This window comes from Schistocerca nitens, chromosome 3, assembly GCF_023898315.1.
Source record: "Schistocerca nitens isolate TAMUIC-IGC-003100 chromosome 3, iqSchNite1.1, whole genome shotgun sequence".
Classification (NCBI taxonomy): domain Eukaryota; kingdom Metazoa; phylum Arthropoda; class Insecta; order Orthoptera; family Acrididae; genus Schistocerca; species Schistocerca nitens.
In genome coordinates, this window is record NC_064616.1 from 69,838,156 (window position 1) to 69,865,687 (window position 27,532).

The 27,532-nt window shown below is 40.9% G+C and overlaps 1 protein-coding gene across 3 annotated transcripts in view; it reads left to right on the forward strand.

Moving 5' to 3' along the window:
• Positions 1–18,285, forward strand: part of LOC126248029 (sarcolemmal membrane-associated protein-like) — a 330,102-nt gene extending 311,817 nt beyond the window's left edge. For 2 of the 3 annotated variants that reach the window (XM_049948630.1, XM_049948631.1), the window contains one exon: positions 16,882–18,285. In XM_049948630.1, coding sequence (XP_049804587.1) covers positions 16,882–16,995 — 114 coding nt within the window. In that variant the 3' untranslated portion in view covers positions 16,996–18,285. The remainder of the gene's footprint in view (positions 1–16,881) is intronic. The other variant, XR_007545401.1, reaches the window with a different exon arrangement.
• Positions 18,286–27,532: the final 9,247 nt, after the last annotated feature.

The following is a 27,532-nucleotide window of genomic DNA, read 5'->3' on the forward strand; positions in this document are numbered from 1 at the left end:
TGCTCACCAGGACCTTTTTGGCAAAAAAAAACATGGCGGTTTGTACCCCACCGACCGTACTCGTCAGATTTGCACCTTGCAACTTTGTGCTATTCCCAAAACTGAAACTCAATTTCAAAGGCTGTCAGTTCAACACTCTTGAGAGGATGCAAGAAGCATCGCTGGTGGTGATAAACATGCTCAAAGGACAGCATTTCCAGAAAACGTTTGACCAGTGGCAGAAGTGCTGGGACCGGTGTGTACGTGCGGATGGGAACTACTTAGAGGGTGATGGTGACCATTAGTCCAAAGGTAAGGTTTTCAACAGATGCCAGCACAAGTCCTGAAAATTTTGGATACCACCTCGTATGCCGTGGAAGGATCTGGTCATTCAGCGGTGTTTGTCACGTCAGAATCCCAGGCAACGAACTTGCAGACAGGCTGGCCAAACAGGCTACATGGAAACCACTTACGGAGATCGGTTTCTCTGCAACTGACCTGCGTTCAGTACTACGCCGCAAGGTTTTGCGGCTTTGGGAGATGAAATGGCATAACCTCAGCATACACAACAAACTGCGTGCCATTAAGGAGACTACAAATGTGTGGCAGTCCTCCATGCGAGCCTCTCACAGGGACTCTGTGGTTCTCTGCCAGCTCCGCATTGGCCACGCGTGGGCGACACGCGGCTACCTCGTGCACCTTTATGACCCACCTCAATGTAGGTGCAGCGCCCAGCTGACAGTGACCCGTATCTTGGTGAGCTGTCCTTTGACTGCCCTGCGATGGACTCATCGCCATTAATTTCAGCTGACAATGCCTCATCAGCTAATTTAGTTTTACGTTTTATAAGTGACGGTGGATTTTATCATTCTATATAAGTTACAGCGCATGTCCTTTGTCCTCTGTGTTCTCCACTCTAATGCTTTTAGGGTGGATGTTTTAATGTGTCGCAGAGTTGCTTGCTTTTCCTTTTTTATTCTCGTGATCGGCCAGCCACGGTCATCTGCTCTCTTGTTTTTACCCCTTCTACCTGTATCTTGCTTCTCTCTGTGGTTTTCTTGTCATGTTTTGTCCATAGTAGTGTTGGTTGCCCTTCTGTCGTTCTTCTGGTTCTTCCTTTCTTATGTTATTGTGCTATACATCTCCTTCCTTTTTGACCGGGAAAAAAGGACCAATGACCTCACAGTTTGGTCCCCCCCCTCCCCCCCCCCCTTTTAAACCAACCAATCAGTCATTGCTATTAGAAGCTATTGAAATCTTCAATGGGAACTCCCATTTTTTATTGCAGATTACGATTCTGCAGCAGTTGTGTCTTAAACATTTTCTATGTTTCACCACAGATGGTGCTGTAATCGGAGGAATAGAAATTAGTACACTATCGTAATTTACGACATGCTACCCAGTGGCTGGACTCCACCTCCATGCTGCGTGAATAGGACAGGCCAGTATTTCATGACTTCTCATTGGAAATCCCATTTGCATCATTGTATTCTTCCGACATATCGAACAGGGGACTACACAGCGTGCCACTGTGACCGTGGCGAATGCCACTCTACTTCTCCGTGTACAGTAAGTGTTCAAATGTAGTACCACCAATTTCAACACATATGGTGATCCTCTTTTCAAGTGACCGTACACTAGACAGAAACAGGTGTTTTCTGATACACTCAACCATGTCTTCACAGCCTGTTGGCACTTGCTGGTATGCCTTATCTTTTAAATAACCCCACAGAAATAAATCCAGTGATGTCAAATCCGGCGACCTAGCGGGTCAGTTAATAGGGCCATCCCTGCCGTTCCACCAACCAGTGGAAACAATGTCTAATACCTTCTGTGCTTCAGTTGCGTAATGTGGCGGTCATTTGCATTTGTTGACGTGCTCATTCACAAAATGCTCGCTCGTTATGGAAATCGGTGCTGTGAAGTTCTTGATCCGGTGACACACGGTATGGATGATACTCGTGACAATGCAGTATTGTGACAATACTACCCTGCAGGCAACCCAGAGATATGGTGTAATTGCGAGACGCATGATTGTGGTGCACTGCTCTAGTATAGCTATTTCATTAGCTTATCATGTAACACATTTGCTTCATTTCCTTTTGTTGGTCTGTATGCTCCCATCAGACATAAAGGTTTTCACAGTTTCACAACCTCATAAAAGAACAAATGGGCTTTCTGTGGGAAATGCTTCGCATACAGGGCAGTTGCAGCCTCAGCATTTCTCCTTCATTGCCCATAAATCAGGATCATTCCAAATTTTTCTTCTGTGGCTGCAACATTCATCGTCCACAAGGACGTCTGTTCTCCAAATAATAGGTAGGTGTACAGGCAACAAACACTGCACAGGTATTGTAATGTTTAGAGCCACTATCTGTCTGTCCTACGTCTGCACGACATGAATCACAGTGTACTGCCTGTTATGATACGTTGTAATTTGCTATATGGCCACAGTGGCATGTCGCGTAGTCTGCTGTTCGATATGTTGGAGGAATACAACATTGCAAAGGGGGTTTCCGATTAGAAGTTACGAAATACTGGCCTGTCCTACCCTCGGAGTGTGGATGTGGGGTCCCATGTGCTATTGTATATTCAAAGGCCATTGAATTGCGTGTCATAAATTATGATGCTTCAAACAAAATAAATTGTAATTATAACTTATCTGGTGTGTAATGTTAGAGGTATTTCAGTGTGTGAACACCCTGTATATCCTCTTTCTGCCCTTTTAATGGCAATAAACCTACAAAATAAGTAGTAAAATCTTGTGAAAGCAAGAAAATATAAGTGGATGTATTAAACTTTAAGAAGCATACTATAATAATTAAAGTACATCAATAGTGAAGAATAATAATGTCTAAAGAACAAAATTAGTCAAAGACGTCTTCATTATGTTCATTTCCTGTGTCACACCAACAATAAAAATAAAAGCACAATGTTACAGGCATATATACTGTCTGCATGTCTTGCAGGTGTATTTTGTCAGGCTTGTTGTTTTCATCGTAATGAGTAATGACAGGTTGTCAATTTTCAGATGAAATTTCATGAAGGCTTGTAGAAATTGACAAGGGTAAACGAGGCATAAGTGATCACCTTATGAAGTGAAGTGATAAAGTTCTCTTCAGATTCTTTGAACAAACAGCTGAAGTTTGAGTAGGACATTTCCAATTCTCATATAAATAACTTGAGAATTGATTCCTGCAATATTTGGAACTGAAAAGAATACAACCATCGGCAACCTTCAAGTGCCATTTGTGATATTGAAAGCAGAGCACATTGTGTCAACTATATCTGCTCCAATCTTACGTTCATTGTTATAAGCTACCATTTCAGGCTCTTTCTTGTTAGCGGCATCTTTATCAGTTGAATCATCCATATGTAAACTTGAGATGAGCAGTAAAGTTTTCTTTTTACCTTTATTTTGAGAGACGTATGAAACTGCAAAGGGGCTGAAAAAGTTCTGTTTTTCACTACTTTCATCTCTTTAGGGGTCTGTCATTTGTTCTTCGTTAGCACTCCCACATAATACAAGCGATGTTTTTCTGACAAGCTTCGAAGAAGAGTGATACCTTTAAAACAATTATCAGCCATCACATTACGATCCATTGTTAGCTACGGGAGTAACCAATTCTTGTAATATGTCTGTGCACTTGTTACTATGATGGAATGGTCTGTCTGGTTGTTTACCAGGATAAATTTCCAGATTGATTGTGTAAAACATTTTAGAACCTACAGCTGCAAGTTTTTTAATGGAATATACTGAGTGAATGGGCATCTGCCCCTAAAGGTCTCTAGCTTTTTGTCAATTGTGACATCAGCTCCCACACAGTAGCAAGCTCTGCAGCTGTTTATCAACTTTACAAAGAAATTACAAATAGATGCTAAATGATCTACTGTTCTCCGTTTTAGTCTACTTTCCCTATCATCAAATCTCACAGTCTACAATAACAATCAAAATCTAAAGAGGGGATCGTTAAACGGAAGATTTCTATGTCAAATCATTCTTATCCCGACAAATCTTAAAGATTGATTCTTCCATCTTTATAATGTCCTGCCACATAGAAAAGGCCTATGATGGCATATATTTCAGTGCAATTGGTATAGTGTGCAAACTTAGGCTTTGAGTAATTTAGACATGTGCTGTCAGTGTACTAATTTGAATATCTAACAATCATATCTACCATCTCACTGACAATGAGACATTTCCATGTATCCACAATGTTATCAGTATATTGGACATTTCTAATTATACGTTGACACCATTTGATTAGGTTGTGCTTGGCAGTTTTCCTCTGTTGACTGTAAAGAGTTTTTTCCCCCAAGTAAATGTTTGTTGCCTTCTTCCCCTGTTTCCATTGACAAACAGAAATTATTCTTCTTCTTCAGCAGACCTCACATATTTGTGACTCTGCTCTGTTTCCAAATCTTCCTCCCACTCCTCAGTGTTCTTTGATGCATCGGTGTCAGTCTTCCTCTTCTAAATCATGTGAAGATGCTCCATGCCACACTGCATCCTCATCCGTACAATCAAACAATGTTTTTAGAAGGATAGTTGCTACTTACCATATAGCAGAGCTGCTGAGTCACAGGTAGGGCACAACAAAAAGACTGTCACAAAATGAGCTTACGTGCAACCCACACATGTGACCACCACAGTCTCTGGCAGCTGCCAGAGGCTGAGGTGTGTGTGTGTGTGTGGGGGGGGGGGGGGGGGGTTATTTTTGACAAAGGCCTTGTTGGCCGAAAGCTCATTTTGTGACAGTCTTTTTGTTGTGCCTATCTGCAACTCAGCATGTCTGCTATCTGGAGAGTAGCTACTATCCTTTTCATAGTATTGTTACATTGCATCCTGGATATTGCATTTTTTGATCCAACAATATTTGATGGACTCGTGGCACATCAGCTGGATTATTCAAGTCAAAAAACTGTTTCTGTAATTCCATTATGATTCTGTACTGGAAGAAACTAATAGTGCGTATTTTACTAAAATAATTAGAGCAAAATCACATAAATAGTATTAAGATGAAAATAGAATAGATTGAACAAAAATACTCACAAATGTGCTGTCCCCATATCTGAGAGATACACAGGCTATCACGGTACGTCCATTTCAAAAGGGAGAACAACAGTAGTATGTTCAAATGCTATTAAAATAGCTTGAATAAAACCACAACAATACAGTAAGTACAAAAATTGATTGATCAAAAATACTTACAAATTTGCTGTTGATGTGTGTCAGAAATATGAAGGCCACTGAGAGCAACAACCTTCACTTAACAATGGCTAGCACTACACTGTTGTTTGGCACTCTGTGGGTTAGGAAGATAGGTGGGAGACTACTCCCTCCGTACAGCAGTGCCTGCCATTAGACAAAGTAGTCTTTGTATCTCAGAGATATGAAGATAGCACTCGACTGTTAAACCAGAAACATTTGAGCATCTCAGAGACTGCTACAAGTGAAAATGGTTGTGATTGGTCTTTATACCTTACTTGAATGAACCTAATTGCTCCTATCAGCACCATTCTGAGTAGAGATATCTGATGTCAAGAAACTCAACTGTGAAACACGTAAACAAGGCCAGCATCTTTTATGTCAATTATGTCTTTTTTCCCCGTCGAATGTTGTTTCATTAAGCATGAATTGTGAGAAAATTATAGGTATGTTAATGCAAAAAAAAAAAGTGCCAATTAATATTGTGAATGTAGAAAATGCAACAGTGGCGGTAAAAAGTTTTGTAAATGACGGGAAAACAATAATTCTGGAAACAAAAGTTGGGTTATACTGCATATTCTATTACAGTGTAATCAAAACTGGAATAACAAATAGGAAATGCCTTTTTCTTCTTATTACTGATATGAAAATTCTGATGTTTTGAAACCTGATATACGAGGGCAGTTCAATAAGTAATGCAACACATTTTTTTTCTCGGCCAATTTTGGTTGAAAAAACCGGAAATTTCTTGTGGAATATTTTCAAACATTCCCGCTTCGTCTCGTATAGTTTCATTGACTTCCGACCGGTGGCAGCGCTGTACGGAGCTGTTAAAATGGCGTCTGTAACGGATGTGCGTTGCAAACAACGGGCAGTGATCGAGTTTCTTTTGGCAGAAAACCAGGGCATCTCAGATATTCATAGGCGCTTGCAGAATGTCTACGGTGATCTGGCAGTGGACAAAAGCACGGTGAGTCGTTGGGCAAAGCGTGTGTCATCATCGCCGCAAGGTCAAGCGAGACTGTCTGATCTCCCGCGTGCGGGCCGGCCATGCACAGCTGTGACTCCTGCAATGGCGGAGCGTGCGAACACACTCATTCGAGATGATCGACGGATCACCATCAAACAACTCAGTGCTCAACTTGACATCTCTGTTGGTAGTGCGGTCACAATTGTTCACCAGTTGGGATATTCAAAGGTTTGTTCCCGCTGGATCCCTCGTTGTCTAACCGAACACCATAAAGAGCAAAGGAGAACCATCTGTGCGGAATTGCTTGCTCGTCATGTGGCTGAGGGTGACAATTTCTTGTCAAAGATTGTTACAGGTGATGAAACATGGGTTCATCACTTCGAACCTGAAACAAAACGGCAATCAATGGAGTGGCGCCACACCCACTCCCCTACCAAGAAAAAGTTTAAAGCCATACCCTCAGCCGGTAAAGTCATGGTTACAGTCTTCTGGGACGCTGAAGGGGTTATTCTGTTCGATGTCCTTCCCCATGGTCAAACGATCAACTCTGAAGTGTATTGTGCTACTGTTCAGAAATTGAAGAAACGACTTCAGCGTGTTCGTAGGCACAAAAATCAGAACGAACTTCTCCTTCTTCATGACAACGCAAGACCTCACACAAGTCTTCGCACCCGTGAGGAGCTCACAAAACTTCAGTGGACTGTTCTTCCTCATGCACCCTACAGCCCCGATCTCGCACCGTCGGATTTCCATATGTTTGGCCCAATGAAGGACGCAATCCGTGGGACGCACTACGCGGATGATGAAGTAGTTATTGATGCAGTACAACGTTGGCTCCGACATCGACCAGTGGAATGGTACCGTGCAGGCATACAGGCCCTCATTTCAAGGTGGCGTAAGGCCGTAGCATTGAATGGAGATTACGTTGAAAAATAGTGTTGTGTAGCTAAAAGATTGGGGAATAACCTGGTGTATTTCAATGCTGAATAAAACAACCCCTGTTTCAGAAAAAAAAAAATGTGTTGCATTACTTGTTGAACTGCCCTCGTACATAATATACTATATGCTTCTTGGTCAGCTGGTTAATACACATTTGTTTTGGAGCACACAGGCTATTTTCATACTAATTCTTCACTTAGCTGTGTGTGTTATTTACTTTATTTTCAATTGATTTTGAAGCCTTTTGTGACTTCATCCTTGGCCAGTAAGACACATTTATTGAAATGAAATACACTTGCAAGAATATCTTCCAGCTTCCTCTAATTTAGTAAATGTGAGACTGAATATGTTCAGTATTTGTTGACAGTACTAGTTGACAAGCCTTAAGTATACTGAAGCGGCTCTTGCACCATCAATAATATTGTCAGTTGGCAATGAGATTTTACTAAGTGATGATGTCTTATACCCAGAAAAAAGGATATTAGCTATGGCTGGTAAGAAACAACAGAAAAAGAGGAAATGGGTCAAAGAATGGCTGAAAAAGAAAGAACTAACTTGTCATATGTTAATTTGCTGACTGAATCAGCCCCATGGACCCAAAAGATCTCGTAAACTGTTTAGACAAGTGCCCAGCATCGTAAAACAAATTATTAATGCAGAAACAACATAAAATAGACACAAAATATACTAACCCTTGCCACTCCAACAGCGAGTGGCACTTGACAATGCTAATTTTGTTTTCCACTCTGATATCAGCCTCATTAGACACGATTTTCCGTAGCTCTCGCATGCTCCATTCTCGAATCTCAGTGTACTAGTCATCACTGCTGCATAGGTATGCCATCTACGGAAGCTTTTGCTAACTTGGTGTCAAACTGTAGTAGTTGTGTTGAGAGAGAGGTTGCAATAATTATGTTCAAGTTAGTAAGAGTGGAATAGCTAGTTCTTCACATACAGTCATTTCCAAGGAAGAGATTTAGAGCTTTTAGAGGAATGTGTAAGTGAAAATTAGAGTATAATTGGAAGGACAAACAGCATGGTTGTATTTTTTTGTTGTTTTATTATCTGCAAAATCAATTTTCGGTCACTTAGTGACCATCCTCAGTGCTGTAATATACAATTAAAATTTATAGGCACTGGTATCAACAAGCTTCGAGCGATCACATAAACTGACTAGTGAGATTTTGCGGATAATAAAACAACAAAAAAATACGACCAATGCTGTTTGTCCTTCCAATTATATCCATTATCTGGTCGTGGTGCACAGAACACTCCATGGAGTCGCCAATCAAGAAAATTAGAGTGACAGTGATTTTGATGACAGTGATTCATTTGTAAACAATCCTAGTAAAGTGACTATGAGACGGTCCACCCTGAAGAGTTGGAAAAAGTTTCACACAATGAAAATTTTTGTGTTATGATACTTACGTAAATACGTTTGAATGGAAGCACACTTTTTGCTTTAATGTATACACTAATTTTTGGTCAGTGACTTCATTGTTTTGTCAAAGATTGGGCAATTCTCTGTGCAATGCGCAGAGACCATGTGTCTACATTATGGAGTGAAAAGGGTTAATGAGCAAGGCAATCACAATCAATGAGAGATTAGGAGTAACTTTGAGATTCTGGCGACAGGCAAGTCATTCATATACTTGAAGTTTGGCTCTGTAATATGAGCCAACTCAGTTAGCAAAATTGTTATGGAAACTTGTGAAGCAATTATATCTACCCAGCAAGAATATATTGAGAAAATTAACAGAAAACTTTTTTATGTTTTGTGAGGATTTGGCGAGACTGACATGCATTTCACACATGTATGACATACTTTTTGAAGTAGAAACAGTATTTCCAAACTATGAATTTCAACAAGCTAATACAGTGTTTTCAATTTTTTTTTTAAGCAATAATTTAGCAAATTCTCGAGCAACCATCGAAAATTTCCCCACAAGGATTTTTTTCCCCTGTAGCACTCAATAAATTCAGCCATCTGTTCCTTGGACATTTTGGAAAGTAGAGCAGTGCACTGTGAACATCTACCAAAAGGAACAAAATTGAACTGCAAACATAAAAAGTGCACATTTAACGTGCATCTTCTTGTTTTCGCGGTGCAAAGACTGTTCCACAAAATTTTGGGCGTGCAGCCACATAAATTCAGCTTCTTCTTCTAACATTTTGGTTGAATACTGTCCAGCCGTCTTCAGAGTGAGCCAGGGTGACTAACGCTCCAGCACTTGCTCCATCCTTTTAAACCTGAGCAGTGGTTCGGTCCTCAGGTTTAAAAGGACAGAGCAAGTGCTAGAGCATTAGTCACCTCAGCTCACTCTGAAGATGGCTGGACAGTATTCAGTTGAAATATTAGAAGAAGAAGAAGAAGAAGAAGAAGAAGCTGGATTTATGTGGCTGTGCGTCTGCAATTTTATGGAACAGTGCACACTTTATGTGGACAGTCAATACATATTGACAGCACTGATAATATTTTACACAAAATGTATTCACAGTTGCGAATATGGACAATCGTCAGCTTGTATAATGGAGTGATGACAGGGAAAATTTGTGGTGGACTGGAACTTGAATCTGGATTTCCTGCTTATCGTGAGCAGTCGTCATACCATTTGGCTACTCAAGAATGCATGTCCAGAGGAACTTTGCATCGTAATTTGGAATAACATGGGCACTGCAGTATCGTAGGGAAATATTTTGGTGGCCATCAATTCTGATCATCAGAGTTTCTGTGATTGACTATACGTCAAGATGTGCCATCCAACAGTCAACATACTGATGGTTTAGCAATATAATTGAACCTGTGAGAGGCCCCTTTGTATTTACTACAGTAGATGATGCTTTGGTACAGCAACAACTATGCCTAAGTGCCTGATTATGAAGACACAAAAGGCTTCAGAAACAATTAGAGATAAAGTAAATGACAAACACAGCTGAGTGGAAAAAAGCATGAAAATAATGGACACTGCCAAACGAAAATTTACAAGTGACGTCATCATTATCTAGTGTCATGAGGGCAACAAGGTTAACACTTGTGTATGAGGTGTGGCTATAGAATGAGACTGTTGCTGTAAAACGTTTTATATCAAAAACATATTCATTTACATGTCACCACCCTCAGTATACTCCCCTGCTCTGTCCTTACGAGCCATGTGAATATTCCATAGATGGAAACCGTGCTGGAAGTGTTAGCGAATTCCTTGATGACGCGTGCGACTTTTTCTTTCACTGCTTCAGTGGACTGAAATATTGTTCCTTTTAATGCAGATTTGACATTTGGCAATAGATAAGTCACATGGTGTTAGGTCAGGCAAATAAGATGGATGGTCTAACACTGGGATACTGTGCTTCACTAGAAACCTCTCAACAGAATGCAGCATGGGCCGGTGCATTGTCTTGATGCAGAACTCATAACTTGTTGTTCCACAATTAGGGTCTCCCCCCCCCCCCCCTCCCCCTCCTTCCAAGAGTCGAACAAGAACCTTAAGGCAGTAATTTTGATTAATAGTTCAACCTTCAGAAACCCAGTGAGGACACACAGTTCCATGAAAATTGAAAAACATAATCATCATTGCTTTGAATCTTGATTTGCTCATTCAAGCTTTCTTCACTGTTAGTGAAGTTGGGTCCTTCCAATGTATGGAATGGTGATTAGTTTCTGAATTCTCAGTGAAAAATCAAGATTTCATCACGTTATCACTTTTGCCAAGAAATTAGGATCATTCCAGTGGTATTCAATGAGTCTGTACAAACCTTTTCAAATGCATCTGTTTATTCAATTCATGAGCTGCTTTTTGTTTGATCATGATTATTTTCTGCACCGGTTTCACACCCGCTTTTTTCATGTTATTTTTGTTGTGTAAAATTTGCGTTGAGCATTCTTTGTCAGTTCCTACAGTTTCAGCAATCGATCGAGTACTCAACCAGTGGTCAGATCAAATTGGATTACCTATTTATTCGATATATTCATTTGTTTTTGATGTTGAAGGGCGTCCCAGGTGTTAGCCCTGCCTCCTTTCTTGATACAGGTTTGCATACATAAAAGTAATACAAGAATTACAGCTAGAACTTTAAGTCCAGCAGTTCAAATTGGTTGGCTATGAAACTATATTAGTTCTTCTTTTTACTATCATATTCATTAAAGAAATAAAATAATGCCAAACTAGAAATAATAACAGAGAAACATTTTTGTTATACCAGAAATTCGTTTAAAGTAACCAAGCGAACTTATATAACATAAAAACCATCATAATGTGTTGTTTGCCGTGCAGATTGTGTGTGTGTGTGTGTGTGTGTGAGAGAGAGAGAGAGAGAGAGAGAGAGAGAGAGAGAGAGCAAATTTGCATGTGTAACATTGAGATTTGTAGTATCTGTGATACAGTTTGTTATATTTGTTATCTGACGAAGCTATTTTTTATGACAGGATTGGTTTTTAATAGCAGTAGTTAATTAAATTAACAATAACATAGCATTTTTGTGTGGTTTTATAGTGCTTTTATTACCAAACAATTTTGCAATATATTTTTTCATGCATCTCTGTTGTTTAATTACAACCACAGGTCTGACCTGCCTAAATTTTTACAGAGGTACAAAAATTATTACAAATTCCTCAGTGTGTGGAGTTTGGCAGCTCAGCCAGCTTTTAGGGAATGGTATGACAGACTTAATAGTTCAAAGTGTGCAGGCACACCTATGTTCAGATAAAAATATAAGTTGTAACTTATAAACATGGTAGGAAAATTCTGTATAATGTAAGTTCTTTAGGAGTAAAAATCACTCACTGAGTAGCACAAGTGTTGCGTCGTCAACAGGCACACAAAAAAGAAATAGAAAACTAACTAGCTTTCGGAATTAATCTTCTCTTGAGCCAGACTACACATATGTGCCCCAGTGCGCCCCCCCCCCCCCCCCAACACACACACACACACACACACACACAGAGTTTTCTTTTCTTTCACTTTTGTGTTTGGCTGTAGACGACTCAGTGCTTCTGCTGTTTGATGAGTGGTCTCCATTACTCCTAAATTATTTAGTTGTAGCTTAATCAATCACTGTTTTCCACAGTACATGATTATATTTAAACCTGTATTTTTCCCATATTTTTGTCACAATCTACAGAGTGAACAAGAATTTTGGCAAAAATTCGGAGGTTGTTCAGGTATATTTTCTAAGTATTTTGATATAAGGGACCTGTGGTCTCCTTAAACCTGCAAGTGATTTGTTCTATTTGTTACCCCCCATTAACTGTGTTTAACAATACTTTTGGAACAGTGTCAAAGCCTGTAATATGCGATCACTTAACAGTACAACAGAAACACAGGATAATACAACAACCCTCAGACAAATGTAAAAATACTTTGAAGTGACTATCATCACTCCAGGAACAACTCGGCACAGCATCGTTGTACAACTCTTCCTTGCAATCAGTGAGGCACATGTCAGCTAATTGTTCATCAGTAAACTTGCCCATACTGCTGTGTGTCACTGTTAATGCACAACTAACACTGCTAGAAAAACAAACTCAAGACAGAACTGAGCAGTACTGAATGCAAGCTTTGGAGGCAAAGAGAACAGTGTGCTATGCTGTTGTGAATTGCAAGGACCGTGACTGAATGGAAAAAGTTTTGTTTTGGTGTAAGAAACACTGCACATACCATTGAAAATTCTGCTGTTGTGCATCTGTTTTTAATGCAATACAGGTAGAAAGATAAATGTGGTATGAAGTCAAACAAAATGCAATTACTCTGATTCAATGCAATAAACACCATGGGGTCATTTATGTCAAAAAAATCTGAAAACATCACTGAACAAACTCTGAAATTTTGTCAGTGGAGTGAAGGTTCACCATTTATATGAAATATTTCAAAAAAATATTCACGCTATCCGTTATTTCAGTTTTTCCTTCCTTTAAGCCCACTTTCAGGACATTTGTCGATTCTAAAGAGAATGGCCTAGCTACAAAGAGTATTTGTCCATTCCCCCACTCAAGGTCTTACAGGGTTTGTATAAAAAGTAACTGTACTTTGCAGCGCGCACTTGTCCAGGAGGATTGGTGGTGGGGATATCTGGCTGAAAACACACGGCGTGCCAGTCACCTGCAGGCTCTTGTCTTGGCAGCATCGTGCATTGAGCGTATACATCGCAAAGTCGTCAGTCATGGCCGAACATGCAGGAAAAGATTGAGCAATGTTTCACCATCAAGCTTTATGTGAAACTAGGAAAATCGGGTATGGAAACATTGGATATGTATTGGCAAACCTACGGCAATTATTGCCTGTCAAAAGCCCAGGTTTTCACGTGGATGAAGAGCTTTAAAGATAGCTGGGACAGCGTTGAGAACCAGGAACACTCCATACACCCTTCAGCTAGCAAATCTGACAAAAACATCGACTGCATGCATGTTTTATTGAACACTGACTATCGAATGAGTGTCAGGATGATAGTAGATGACCTTGGACTTGATAAAGTGACAGTGCACATCATAACCACTAAAGAATTGTCGATGAGGAAGGTCTGCGCCAAGATTTTGTCAGACGTTCAAAAGCAAGCACGTGTGGATGCCTGCAAAGTTAATCTCCAGAGCCTTGAAGCTGATCTAAAATTTTTAGATAGCGTTATCACCGGAGACAAAACCTGTGTGTTTCAGTATGACTCGGAGACAAAGCACATGAGTGCCGAATGGCACACCGCAGCATCCCCACGTCCAATAAAGACTTGCATGAGCAAATTGAAGGTGAAAGCCATGCTGATTGTATTTTTCAATGTCACGGGCATGGTTCATCATGATTTTGTGACCCAAGGCCAAACTGTCAAAGGTGCTTTCTGTTCCAAAGTGCTCAAGAGACTGAAAGTCATCACTGATGTTTGGAAGCTGCATCATGGCAATGCGCAGAGTCAAACCTGCTTCATGGTGGCCAGCTCCCTCTCCAAGAAAGGGATTCAAACGATTCCCCCGCCCCCCTACAGTCATGATGTGGCCCCGACAAACTATTTTTTGTTCCCCAAACTAAAACCTCCCTGAAAGGACACAGTCATGGTACCCTGGAGGAGATCCAAGCTTCCACGATGAGTGCTTTGAAGGTTATCCCACACTCAGTGGGTTTGTTGACCCTCAGTGGTCGTACATTGAATAATACTAAGTGGTTGGAGCGATATCTACAATAAATTTTGATTCACAAGATCAGTCATTACTTTTTATACAAACCCTGTATCATGGTTGTAGTTGTCATTATTATAATGTGTTGCATACAAAAGTATAGTACTGCTATGGAGCAAGGTGATACAGTGGTAACATGTTGGACGTGCATTTGGGAGGATGGTGCCTAGAATCCTAGGTATTGATTTTCTCAGGTTCACTAAATTGTGTAAATCGATTCCAGGATGGATTCTTTGAAAAGGACGTGGCCGACTTTTATCTCATTCTCCCTCTCTCCCCCCTCCCCCCTTCCCACCCTCCCCCTACCCCCTCTCCCCCCATCTCCCCCCATCTCCACCCCTCTCCCCCCATCTCCACCCCTCTCCCCCCATCTCCACCCCTCTCCCCCCATCTCCACCCCTCTCCCCCCATCTCCACCCCTCTCCCCCCATCTCCACCCCTCTCCCCCCATCTCCACCCCTCTCCCCCCATCTCCACCCCTCTCCCCCCATCTCCACCCCTCTCCCCCCATCTCCACCCCTCTCCCCCCATCTCCACCCCTCTCACCCCTCTCCCCCCATCTCACCCCTCTCCCCCCATCTCCACCCCTCTCCCCCCATCTCCACCCCTCTCCCCCCATCTCCACCCCTCTCCCCCCATCTCCACCCCTCTCCCCCCATCTCCACCCCTCTCCCCCCATCTCCACCCCTCTCCCCCCATCTCCACCACTCTCCCCCCATCTCCACCACTCTCCACCCCTCTCCACCCCTCTCCCCCCATCTCCACCCCTCTCCCCCCATCTCCACCCCTCTCCCCCCATCTCCACCCCTCTCCCCCCATCTCCACCCATCTCCACCCCTCTCCCCCCATCTCCACCCATCTCCACCCCTCTCCCCCCATCTCCACCCATCTCCACCCCTCTCCCCCCATCTCCACCCATCTCCACCCCTCTCCCCCCATCTCCACCCCGAAGCACAACTCACGCCCAGTACTCACAGCTTTACTTCTGCCAGTACCTCGTCTCCTACCTTCCAAACTTTACAGAAGCTCTCCTGCGCAGCTCGCAGGAGAGCTTCTGCCCGCGAAAGGCAAAGGTCCCAAGTTCGAGTCTCGGTCGGGCACACAGTTTTAATCTGCCAGGAAGTTTCATGAACTCAGTTATCAGTATGATGTTGCACCCCCTCTAGCCTCGGTGCATTCAGTTGGGAAGAGCATCACAAAGCTGTTGTATCTGTTTCTGGGGAAAGCTGGCCCACAACTGTTGTAACTAGTCATTGATGTTCTACATACTGGCACTGAGACAAGAGTTGATGTCAGATTGGTCCCAGGCATTCTGTCCGGGCACATCTGGGGATCTTCAGGCCACGGGAGTACCTGAGCATCACACATATGGTTCATAAAGACATGCCATATGTGGACAAGTTGTCAGAGTTCCCTCAATCACTACCAGCTGTGACCTGAAGTCAAATGTTATGGTTCGCAACACTGTGACACCAGGAGTAACACCAATTTGTCCCTTCGAAACATTGGAAGAATCGGACATATCCCCAGGTTGATAACATACTCACCAACGGTAGTCATCCGAAAGAGTGCAGGGTGGTGCTTCATCGCTGAGAACAGTGCGACGCCATTCATCAGCAGTCCTTGCTTCCAAGTCACAGCCTCACTCAAGATGCAGCAGTCTATATATGGGGACAGTAATTCCTTAATCTAGTTTCTGACCAATAGTGAATACTGCGGCATGACACAGAATATTACAAGGAATCTACTATCTGTTCTTGGATGGCAGGCACATATGTGAAGGGGTTACAATGTTTTTTGTGCTCAATACAATGATCCCCTACCCCCCCCCCCTTCCTCCCCTGTTGTGCTGATCAGATGTGGTCAACTGTAAACTGTAACCTTGGCAATGAACATGCTTGCCTCACATAACTGTGCAGACCGAAATCCAGCCACTGTCGTATCCGAATTCCCCATAAATCTGGATATTGCATTATTCAACCAGATGGCCAAATGTATAGCCACGATGAAGCCCCTTTCGAGCTGTGTCAGATGGGATGACACTGTCTCTCATGAGTATGCTGCATCTCCTTGCCCTACACAGTGATCACGCAAGATGTGATGTTGGCCCTACCAGGCCTGGTAACAACCCTGACTGACTCTGGTGGCCGTTCTACCTGTTATACAGAATTGCAGCTATTAAACATTCACATATCTGCCGATGGTGATGTACATTAATGAAGCTACATTGACATCTGACCATGTCTTCTGGGTGCTCCACCTTCTTTGTGAGACAGTGTATTAGGAAATTGTGGCTGGGGGGGTAAAAGAAATCATCTTCAGTTTGTCTGGTAGTTCTTATCAACTTTTATGTTCTTTTTTAAGAAATGTAAATAATAAATCAATATTGTATTTGCTCATTTTTTGTTTATTTACAGTGATATGCACATCAACAGACTAGAATTGGCGTAGGATTTTTGGCTCATGTGCTGTTCAAATTGAAGTGTGGTTTAAGAAGTTACGCATTTAAAAAAAAAAACTGAAATGATATCACTAAAATATGCTATAATCAGTTCTAATTGTTTTGATATGTTGTTACAAATTTCCAAAATGTTCTGTAAAATTACAGTTTTATCTGTTTCTTTTTAGGCTTTGTGGTGTGGATTGGTACCATTCATCATAGTGTTCCTGGGAATTATTATGGCATTCTATCCCACATTGTCTTTCTTCATGGGTACAGCTGATTCGCCACTTCAACCATAGTGAAGATGTACAAGAACAGTGTGTTATGAATGTTTCCAACTGTACAAGGAGAGCATAATGCATATGAAATTTTGTTAGCAAGTGTCTCAGGGGTCAAGATAAAATAATTTATGTGCTTTAATATTGCAATACAAGATGATATTTTTTTCATCCACTGTTTAAATAGATTTAATGATGTAGGACCTCTTTTATGTATCATGAAATATTTTAGTTGTAACTGTTTTTTAGTCTGTATTATATGATGAGTATTATGTTAGTAGCATTCTGTTTTTGATAATTTCTAAACATACTCCTGTTTCATTTGGTAAAACTTGTTTTATGTATAATGTTCTGTCATTGCATGACTTTTTAATGTTGTATTACTCATATTTACTTTTTGAATCTGTCTGCTTGTTTGTACACTTGTTTGTATTTTTTGCTGCTTTGGTTCGTTGTTGTTATTGTTGTTGTTGTTGTTGTTGTTGTTGTTGCCATTGCTATTGTTATTGTTGTTATTCTGATGTATTTGTTTTAAGAAAAAGTACAAAATTGGATTTTCGAGTTTTATAATTTGGCACAAAAGTTTCTTTCTAAGAGGGGTGTGTGTGTGTGTGTGTGTGTGTGTGTGTGTGTGTGTGTGTGTGTAATAATTCATTTGTGGGGAAAGTTTCTACACCCAGCTGTAGCTATATCGAACAGTTGTCAGATGAAAATTTAAAGTACTTATATATGTAGTTCAAGAACTGGCAAAGATTAAGTGGAGGTGACAGTTGTGGTAATGATTGTATCTACAACAAAATCATTGCTGCTTCAATTTGACAAAATAATGAGGAAGAAATTGGTGATGACTATAATCAAGGAATCATTCTGACATTTGCCTGAAGTGAGCAAACTTAAATTGGCGCATGGAATGAAAATTAATCCAGATCCTCATGAACAGAAGTCTGTTACCTTAGCTGAGTAGCATATAACTTGATTGCAAGACAAGGACTGTGTCATTGAAGCACAAATTCTCACTCATAGAATTTTTTCCCCTATTATGTTGATGTTGCAATTGTATTTTGTGGATAAATATATTATTTTAACCATTTCAGTTCACTGAGAATATATGGAACCCAATGCTTTTTTGTGCTAATATTGGTAATGAAATTCAGTATGTTCTGTTCTGGATTGTAATCTTGTGCCAACAAATGAAGTTAAATGTTTTGGTAATAACAACATAAAACTGTAAAATGTAGAACTAATGCTGTGTGTAAAGTTAGTAACAGTAAGTTACAATGATTATATCATGTTATTTTAATTGGTTTTTTTTTTTTTTTTTTTTTTTTTTTTTTTTTTTTTTTTTTTTTTTTTTGTTTTCCCCCCCCCTTGAGAAGCAAAAACAATTCACTCCTTCAGTTTGATTATGTTGTAATCGTTTGTTTTATAGTGTATAACTCCGATTAATAATCACATAACATAATGTGTGCAACCTCTGTAGAGACATTTATATTAATATGTTATCATGCACTAGTTTGGGTAAACGTTTGTTTAAGATTTGTAGACAATGTCATGGAATGTTGTAGAATCATCATGAAATTTATAATTTTATACCTTTTTAATACCAGCAAAGCTTACAGTGGCTGATCATTACTGTAATAATGTGGTAAACTGTGTGAGAAGCACAAAAGTGTAAGAGTATTCAGGATGTATTTTATGTACATAGAGAAACTGTATATATACAGAAAAAAGCAGGGGAAAAAGAAAAGAGGTATGTTCCTGCTATACGACTGAGTAAGCCATCACTGTCTTGCCGTATGCAAAAGAAGTTATCCATTTGTGATATTCGCTATGGATCAAATAAAAAACGTGTGCGCGCGTGTGTTTTGTGTGTGTGTGTGTTTTGTGTGTGTGTGTGTGTGTGTGTGTGTGTGTGTGTGTGTGAGAGAGAGAGAGAGAGAGAGAGAGAGAGAGAGAGAGAGAGAGAGAGAGAGAGTGTGAGTGGAAAAATGCAAACTTGAAGCTCTACCTGGTAGAACTTTGTAATATTTTAATTGAGAAGTATGACTTGTAATTCCCGAGAGTGGATGGTTTGCCAAATCTTTTTTAAGTATTTGTGTGGTGCTGTGTTCTGTAAAATGGTTAGTTCTCTTTTATATATAAGCCATGTATTTGGAATACCATAGCAAAGAAAGTATGTGGTTGAAGTATGTTTCTCCTCATGTCAACTTCACACTTCAAAAAGAGTATTTGAAATGGGGTTGGCGTATTGAGATTATTGATTGTAGGCTGTAGTATTTTTTCTAACAGTAAAAAATGAAAGCTAAACAAGATACTGGTATGATATAGGATTACAGAAAATGTGCATTGGATAGTATTTCTTGAATGCTAGACATTATTTTGTTGTTTGTGAAGATAGTATTTTATATTTAATTAAACATAATGAATTCCTAAATTGAAGTGGTGTAGAGATATGTTACCTCTCAAGGTGCCTTTTCAGTTTTCACTGTCCCAGGGTATGAAGTTTACTGGTTTGTCCAGATGTGGACTTGAATAGCCTAAGTTAATACCATTGCATGATTTGTGATAGTATTTCCCCCCCCTCTCAACAGCGTTAATGAAGAAAATTGCTGTTAGTGGTGTGTACCATTAACTGTAGATAATGTTATTATTTTATTTAAATGTAAATATTATAAATTTTGTAAGTAACTGTATGCTCAAATTATATGCCATCTGCAGGATTGCTTTGTGTCTATGTACCTGCAGTAAGAATGTCAAATTTCGTGATTTTTCTTAAAAATGTTTGTAAACATTTATTTCAACATACAAGGAAATTTTATTTTATTCAACAATATGGAAAATTATATATTTAAAATGAGCATTTTTGTTTACTGTTTTATAGAAATACTTAAATATTGTTACTTGATATGTTAAATTCATGCCATTGTTTTTACAGTTCTGTTCAAAGAAGGAAGATTGACAAGAAATGTAAATAGTTTGTGAACTTGAAGTCATAACTTTAGTAAGTTAGTAATTCAGGATGAATTACTAACTGTCTTACAGAAGTCTAGTCCCAAATTTTAAATCTACAGATTTATTTATTGAAGAATGATTATGTTTAAAAGTGCTTTACTTTTACAAGAAACCTACCAATTGACTCTGTTAAATGTTTTGTACATTGTGTTAAACAATTACATGATTGCTAATACTGTTTGTGATACTGACAGTTTTCTTTTATGTCCCTTTTATCAACTGCTCAATTGCAGTACAGTTTTTGAGAAATAAATGAAACAAGGCAGAAGCTGTTCTGGAAGTGCCTCAATTAAAACAAACTGTAAAAGAAAGAAATAAAAATACAGTGCTCATCAAAGTATTTATCTCATATCTTTGAGTGTGGTGTGTGCATACGTAGAACAAGTTGTTGACAGAACTTATTGCAACAGATTACATTGATATAAAAAAGTTATTTTTCCAGTACTTGTCCAATCACAGAATTTGCTGAAATAAAACTATCCCATTAATGAAGCTTCAAATATCTCTCAATCTTCTAATTTGCTTTTGCTTCAAATTAGAGGTTGAAAGTTTTATACCGATCTCATTTATTTTCATGCAACTGCCTCAAGATTAGCCTCTTAGATAATAACATTAAAATTTCGTGCACATGCGTGCATGCGCATGCATGCATGCACGCACGCACGCACCCACACACTCACACTCTCTCTCTCTCTCTCTCTCTCTCTCTCTCTCTCTCTCTCTCTCTCTCTCTCTCTCTGGTGTGTACTTAGTTTCAGATGAATAACCACCGTCTAATGAACCAGCAGCCATGCTCATATGACTACATGACAAATCATCCCTTAATGTTTTATAATATAGTAACAGTAGCCTTTCACAAATAGGTGGGGAGCTGCCAGGTAGGGGGTGACAACGAAAGGGTTTATTCATGTTTGATAAATACAAGTGTTTTTGTTATGCTTAGAAATGGTATATTGATCTTGTAAATGCAGCTATTTGTGTGATTGTTAAGTGTATAGAAATTAGATAAAACTCTGGGAAATGACAAGCCCTCATTTCAGCTGTCAGGAAAGTAAAAAGTTGTTGTCTTTCCATCTCCTGTCATCCAACTGAGCTAGTGTTGGAGGGGGCAACTTTTAAATCTTAAATGGAAACACCCATTTTTTATTGTAGATTCAGAGATCAAGTTTTGTCTCAAACATTTTTTTAAACCACTGACAGGTGGCGCTGAAATCGAGAAAAATTAAAATTTAGGAAGAACTCTGATTTATCTAGAATTATCTGAGAAAGATGCATCAAATCCATACAAAATGTATACCAATTCTTTCATTACACCAAGCTAAGCTCCTCTTCCCCCCCCCCCCCCCGCCCCAAATGGACCCTACCCGTCACAGTTTTTGATGGAAGGGGGGGGGGGGGCGGAATGGTATTAAAATCTCGTTAGGGAACTCTCCACAATTGCATTACTCACCCGACTGTGGCCAGACTGCGAACTATGGCTCAGTATAAAGGTCGGTGCAATGCGATCAGACGTCACTTCAGTTTCAGATTGTGAACCATAAACTGACAAAGGTAAATTATTATTTAGTGATCGTGGCTCACTATCCTCCTACAGAGATTGTTGATATGATGTTAATTTTAGGCAAATGCCATAACAATTACACTGCAGCTGTGCAATAGTATGCGGATCGTTTCCCAAACAGACTACATCCAAGCGAAAACATTATTCAAAATTGCACTTGACAAACTCGAAATGGATATATGCACCGTCCACCTCGTCGTTGCGAATACAATGAAAATGAGACTCATACCCTTACTGTTCTCGCCTGTGTTTAGCTGGATGCCGAAATTAGTAGTCGTGCGATTCAGACACAAACTGGAATACCTAAACCAACTGTTTTGCGGATTTTGAAGGCACATAAATATCATGCGTATCATATCAAACACACAGGCATTAACACCAAAAGATACACAAATACGCATGCATTTCTGCCAGTGGGCCTTGGAAATGATAAGAGGTCACAATGATTTTTTCACATACATTATGTTCACCGATAAAGCCACATTAAAATACAATGGTGAATTAAATCATCATGATTGTCATTATTGGTCCCCTGTCAATCCACTCTGGCACAGACCCGTTGACAATCAACACAAATGGTCGTTAATGGTCTGGTGTGGAATTTTAAATGGTTACTTGATAGGACCGTATTTTTTTGACTGAAATGTTACTGGGGAATCTTATTTACAACTTCACAATGATTTGTTGGAGCTAATGGAAGATGTTAATTTAGAAACTAGGCAACAAATGTGGTTCCAACAGGACGGAGCAGCTCCCCATTATGCTAAAAATGTGCTGAATGTTTTAAATTTGTGATACCCTTGTCAGTGGATAGGACGCGGCAGACCAATTCAGTGGCCTCCATGTTCACGAGACATAACATCTCCTGATTTTATGTGGGGGGTTATTTAAAAAATATTGTTTGTGAAAGACAGCCCACAACCAGAAACGATATGGAGCAACGCATTCGAAGAGCGTGTACAGCCATACCACGGGATGTGCTGCTCAAAACTGTGGACAACTTTCGCAGACGATTGACTTTGTGCATTGAAGTAAATGGGGAAAATTTTGAACAATTTCTTCATGGCTAATTTCATTAATTAGTCACCCCAAATTGTGAGAGGCAAGGGGACTCGCACTAATGAAACACCCCAACATGTAAGAGGCAAGGGGACTCTCACTAATGAAGCACACCATGGGAACATCATTCTGCTACTTCCAAGTTGTCATTCGTGGGTAACGCTAAAAGTAGAATACAGTACGTTTTGTACAGAAATAGCTTAATTTGGTGTAACGAAAGAATTGGTGCACATTTTTTATCGATGTGATGCATCTTTCTGGGATAATTCTAAATAAATCAGTGTTCTCCCCCAGTTTTACTTTTTTATTAGTTTCAGCGCCATATGTCAATGGTTTAAAAAAATTTTTCAGAGGAAACTTGAATTACTTTATTATGGAGAATCCGAATCTGCAATAAAAAAAATGGGTGTTTCCATTTAAGATGTAAAAGTTGCCCCCGCCCCACTTAAGGGGGCGGGGGCTGGAGGTCACGTGTAGTATCATTTTCTGTCTCCCTTTGACTTTACGAACTTGTCTTACCCACTATTTTTACCCGATGTATAGTTTTCGAGATAATCTCATCCAAAACTTCAGATGGACCACCCTGTATATCTGTCAACCCATCCCTACAGTTTTGTTGGATCCTAGCAGTACCTCTGATAGCTTGTTAAGAATCAGATTCCCAGAAGTAGCAACATACTTCCTTAGTGGAGTTTCCTAATTGCCTTGGAAGTTTGTTTGGTTAATGCCTTAAGCTGCCGAGAATGAAGTAATGTTTCTGGAGAAATTTCACAGTATAAAATGGTAAACAGTTTTAAGTCTGCATACCTGTCACTCACTCTCTTGCCTCTTAAACTCCAATTTGAGTTTTTGTTTATCTTTTTACATCAGCAGAATATTGATGTTCTGTCAGTGTGTTCACCGTGTGGACCTGAGCTGCTGTTAGGAGTGCTGGAGACACCATGTCACTACATTGTTTTTTTGTATTCAGTATGATATTAGAGCTTTTAAGCATACACCATAATAAATATGGTACAAGCAGTGTGGTGACAAAAAGACTGTTAGAGCTTGTAGTCGTACTGCAATAATAATAAATATGGTACAAACAATGTGGTTAGAAATCAAACATTGCATGAAATCTCCATGAATTTTTCCAGTGTTTCAAGTTTCCGTCTCACCATATTCTGATTAAGTGTCTAGATGCTGTATCATGATAATTCTTAGGTTCTGTGCCTCACATCTCTCACATACCTTCAGTAGTGCGAGTCTGGAGTAACGGTGGGGAACTAGTGGACAGGGGTTTATTCTCATATCTCTGGGCTACTATATCCTACAGTCTCTAACCTGCACTGTTCTAATGCAGGAATGTTATTGATGAATTTAGGATACTGAGGGCAACCCATTGGGACTTGTCGAAAAAGCACTTTCTCATTTGACTAGATTTCCATGTAACCTCATTTCCACCATGTTTGATTGCAGAATTCCAGAACCATAGGTTTAACAAACCACCATTGTCCACTGAAAACTAAATATGTGTTCTTCAGTGATGCTCCTTTCTGATATGTTGTCAGTGGGTGCTAGTTTCAGGTTTTTAAACAATCATCGTTTAGTTGTTTCACTGATATTTCAACAGCACAAGGCCTAGCAGTACCAAAGATTCAGCTTCTATTGCTATGGTGGACTGGAATTGAGCCCATGCCTGGAGGTTAAATGTACTTGCTGCATCATTGTCTGAGGTTCTTTTCCTGGTCATTACTGCTGTGGTTTTCCCCTGGTTACCCACAGTAGTCACTCACTGCAGCAGGGGAATCCAGTATCCATCTATCTTGAGGCTTTCCTTTTTATTATTGAAACTGTGGTCTTGCTTGTCAATTTCAATGGCTTTGCGTACAGGCAAGATAGTTCTCTACAGAGAGAATCTGTATGTTGTTTAGTTTTATTGTATGTTCTCTCTCACTGTGTCTGGTCCACCATGGTAAATTTCCCCATCTGTCCCAGCCTGCAAAACCATTTATGTTTTGTGATCCTGGTACTGATGGATTGTGTCCGATCGGCCCAACAAAGGCTTTTCCATATGAACAGGGTATGTGGTATATTCTCGTCACTGTGAGTGGGTCTTTTCTGCTTCTGATTTTTCAGTTTTCTGGGTGTTAGCTTCCATGAAACATCTTGGATTCAAAGTGAATTACCCACTGTTCCTCAGAATGCATACCAGGTATTGCATCTCGTGCCCGAGGAGCTGCACCTCACATAATCATCTCTAATTTCTTGTCTATTTTGGGTGATAAATTAATAGTTGGTGTGAGTAAGTATTGAGCCGTATGTATTGGACATCCATGTGTATCATATAAACAAGTGGCCACGAAAGCCTCAACAGTCATAATGTTTGTTTCTGTTGCTACACATTTTCATATATGGCTCAAGCTTTTCACTTGTTCCATGGACTGTTGTGAGAATGGAAGGGCACCCATACCCATGGGCAGGGGAGGGGAGGGGAGGGGGATCCACCGGAAATTTCTCAGGAAAGGAAAAAATATAATGTTGTCAAAAAAATTTTTTTTCAAGAAAATGATTTATGGTTGGTAGTATGTAGGCTTAAAAGTAGCCAAAAAAAAGTTCCAGTTCTGACCCTATTAAAATGGTCTCCATTCATCTTCCAGAATTTTAAAAACACTTCATATGCCGTGGTCGAGTCCCATCCACCCCTCTACCCCACCCCACCCCACCCTCTTACAAACTATTATATGGGTGCCTTTGGCAAGATTGTGTCACATTTGGTTTGTATAATTGTGATCACACTCAAATCTGTAGCCTTAGTGGGTCTTTGACAAAACACAGTATGTGCATAATTTTGTGTATCGGTTGAAATATTGTTTATTTTTCTATTTGTCTGGGATCCTGACAGTCTTAAAATTCAGTAGCGCTGCATACATTTGTTACCTTTTCTCATTTTTCTGTTCCTCCTGTTCATATGCAGTTCATGTCTTATTTGCATCTCCAAGCAGCCATTCGTACGGGTCTCACAAGGGTGCTATAGTACACCAGTCAGACTCTTCTTCTTATAAAGAGTATGATTTCTATGGGCTGGACCCCACAGGGGACCCACAGTTCTTTTGTTAATACATGTGTGGCACGCAAGGGGCTCCAAACTATTGCAGTTTCCTTTCCTTTCCAGGCTGCATTACCATCCCTATTTTTACTCCTTTGTCCCTGCCCCCTCATTTCCCTTTTAGTGGACTTCTTTCTGTTGGCCGGCTATCCTCCTGACTTTGTTTTGGTTTGTACTATTGTTTTGTTTGCTGTTTCCATCTCCTTTTCAGCATTTTTGGTCCCCTTGGGGTTTGACCTCCATTCCCAAAATTTTCCGTTCAGTATGAGCCATTTGAGGATGAACTCCCTACCTAGCTTCCATGGTGCAGGTTCTTCTCCCCCTCCCCACCCCTTTACCTTTGCACCGTGGCCCCCCTCCTGCTAGGTCACCAGCATGGTAGCCAATCCATGTGGTGGGGCTGTTAAGTACCCACTTGGCTGAGCACCCTAAAACTACAGGGATCACACTGCTAGTACCTGAGCTGTTAACACCTCACATATGCCCAGGAGTCGATGCTCATCACTTTGGGGCACCAGAAGTCCCGGCAGTAGCCGCCGTGCCAGACAGCCCTTGCTGTGGCTGGGTGGCGCCCACGGAGCGAGCCCCTGATCAGAGTGGGTGGTACTAGGGTGGACGCCTTGCCATTCTGTGGCTGTCTCTAAGTATACTTGCAGACATGACACTCCTTCTGATCCTTTGACCTTCCCCTCTCTGACCAACCCCTGGGAGGAGGGTCAGGCTCACCAGCTTGGGTTGAAACCTTTCCCTCGGTACCTGGTTTGTACCAGGACAGATGGTGGAAGTTTTGCCACGACCAAGCCTTTGTTTTTTGTGGAGACGATTGATAAGTATGGCGAAGTGGAATCAATGAGTAAAATGTGGTCTGGTGTTTTGTTCATGAAGACATCTTCTTCTGCCCAATGTGATGCCCAGCGTGCTTGTGACCGACTCGGTGACGTCCCAGTCTCCGTCACACCCCACCAATCTTTGAACTTTGTACAGGGCAGTACTTTCCACCAGGATCTTCTTCTCCAAACTGACGAGGAGCTTCTTGCTAACCTTGATCAGCGAGGGGTTTGTTTTATCCACTGTGTGCAGTGAGGCCCTCCAAACAATCGCACCACTATGGGCGCCTTTATCCTGGCCTTTGAGGAGGATGTCCTCCCAGAGAAGGTCAAGGTAATGGTGTATCGGTGTGATGTAAAACCTTATATTCCACCACCAATGAGATGCTTTAAATGCTTACAGGTTGTACACGTCTTCCCGCTGCACCACCGATCCCCTCTGCGGTGACTGTGGGCGCCTCCTCCATCAGCTTCCATTACATCCATTCCCCATCCTACCCCCCCTCCTCCCAGCCCCACCCCATTTGCCCCATGCCTTCAGCCTCCTCCTCCCTCTCCCACTCACCCTCCCCATCAGTACCCCATCGGGTGTTGCTCCCCCTCCCCCACCGGAGAAGTGCTCCCCTCCTTTGGCAGCCGCCAGTACTGGAGCTCCTTCCCAGGAATCCTCTTCCAGGCACCCCCTGAAAGGCGATCTACTGCTTCATATCGGAAGCGCGATCCGCGGCCGGTGGGCGCCAATATTGCCCGGTGTAATTCCGTGCCTGCCCTTGCTGAAGTCTGCCCTTCTCTTCCTTCCCAAGAGAAGAAGCAGAAACGCAAGAACAAGGGCAAGGTCCCTCCGGTACCCCCTGAGGGGCAGCCTTCCCCTCCTCCAGTCAGTGAACCAACAGAGTTTGATCCCACCTATATCGATATTACCCCATCCTTATCGGTGATAGATGGCGACTTGGCGGCGTGACCAACTCCGCTCCCTTCGCTTCCCCTTTGGACTCCGACTTGAGAATCCTC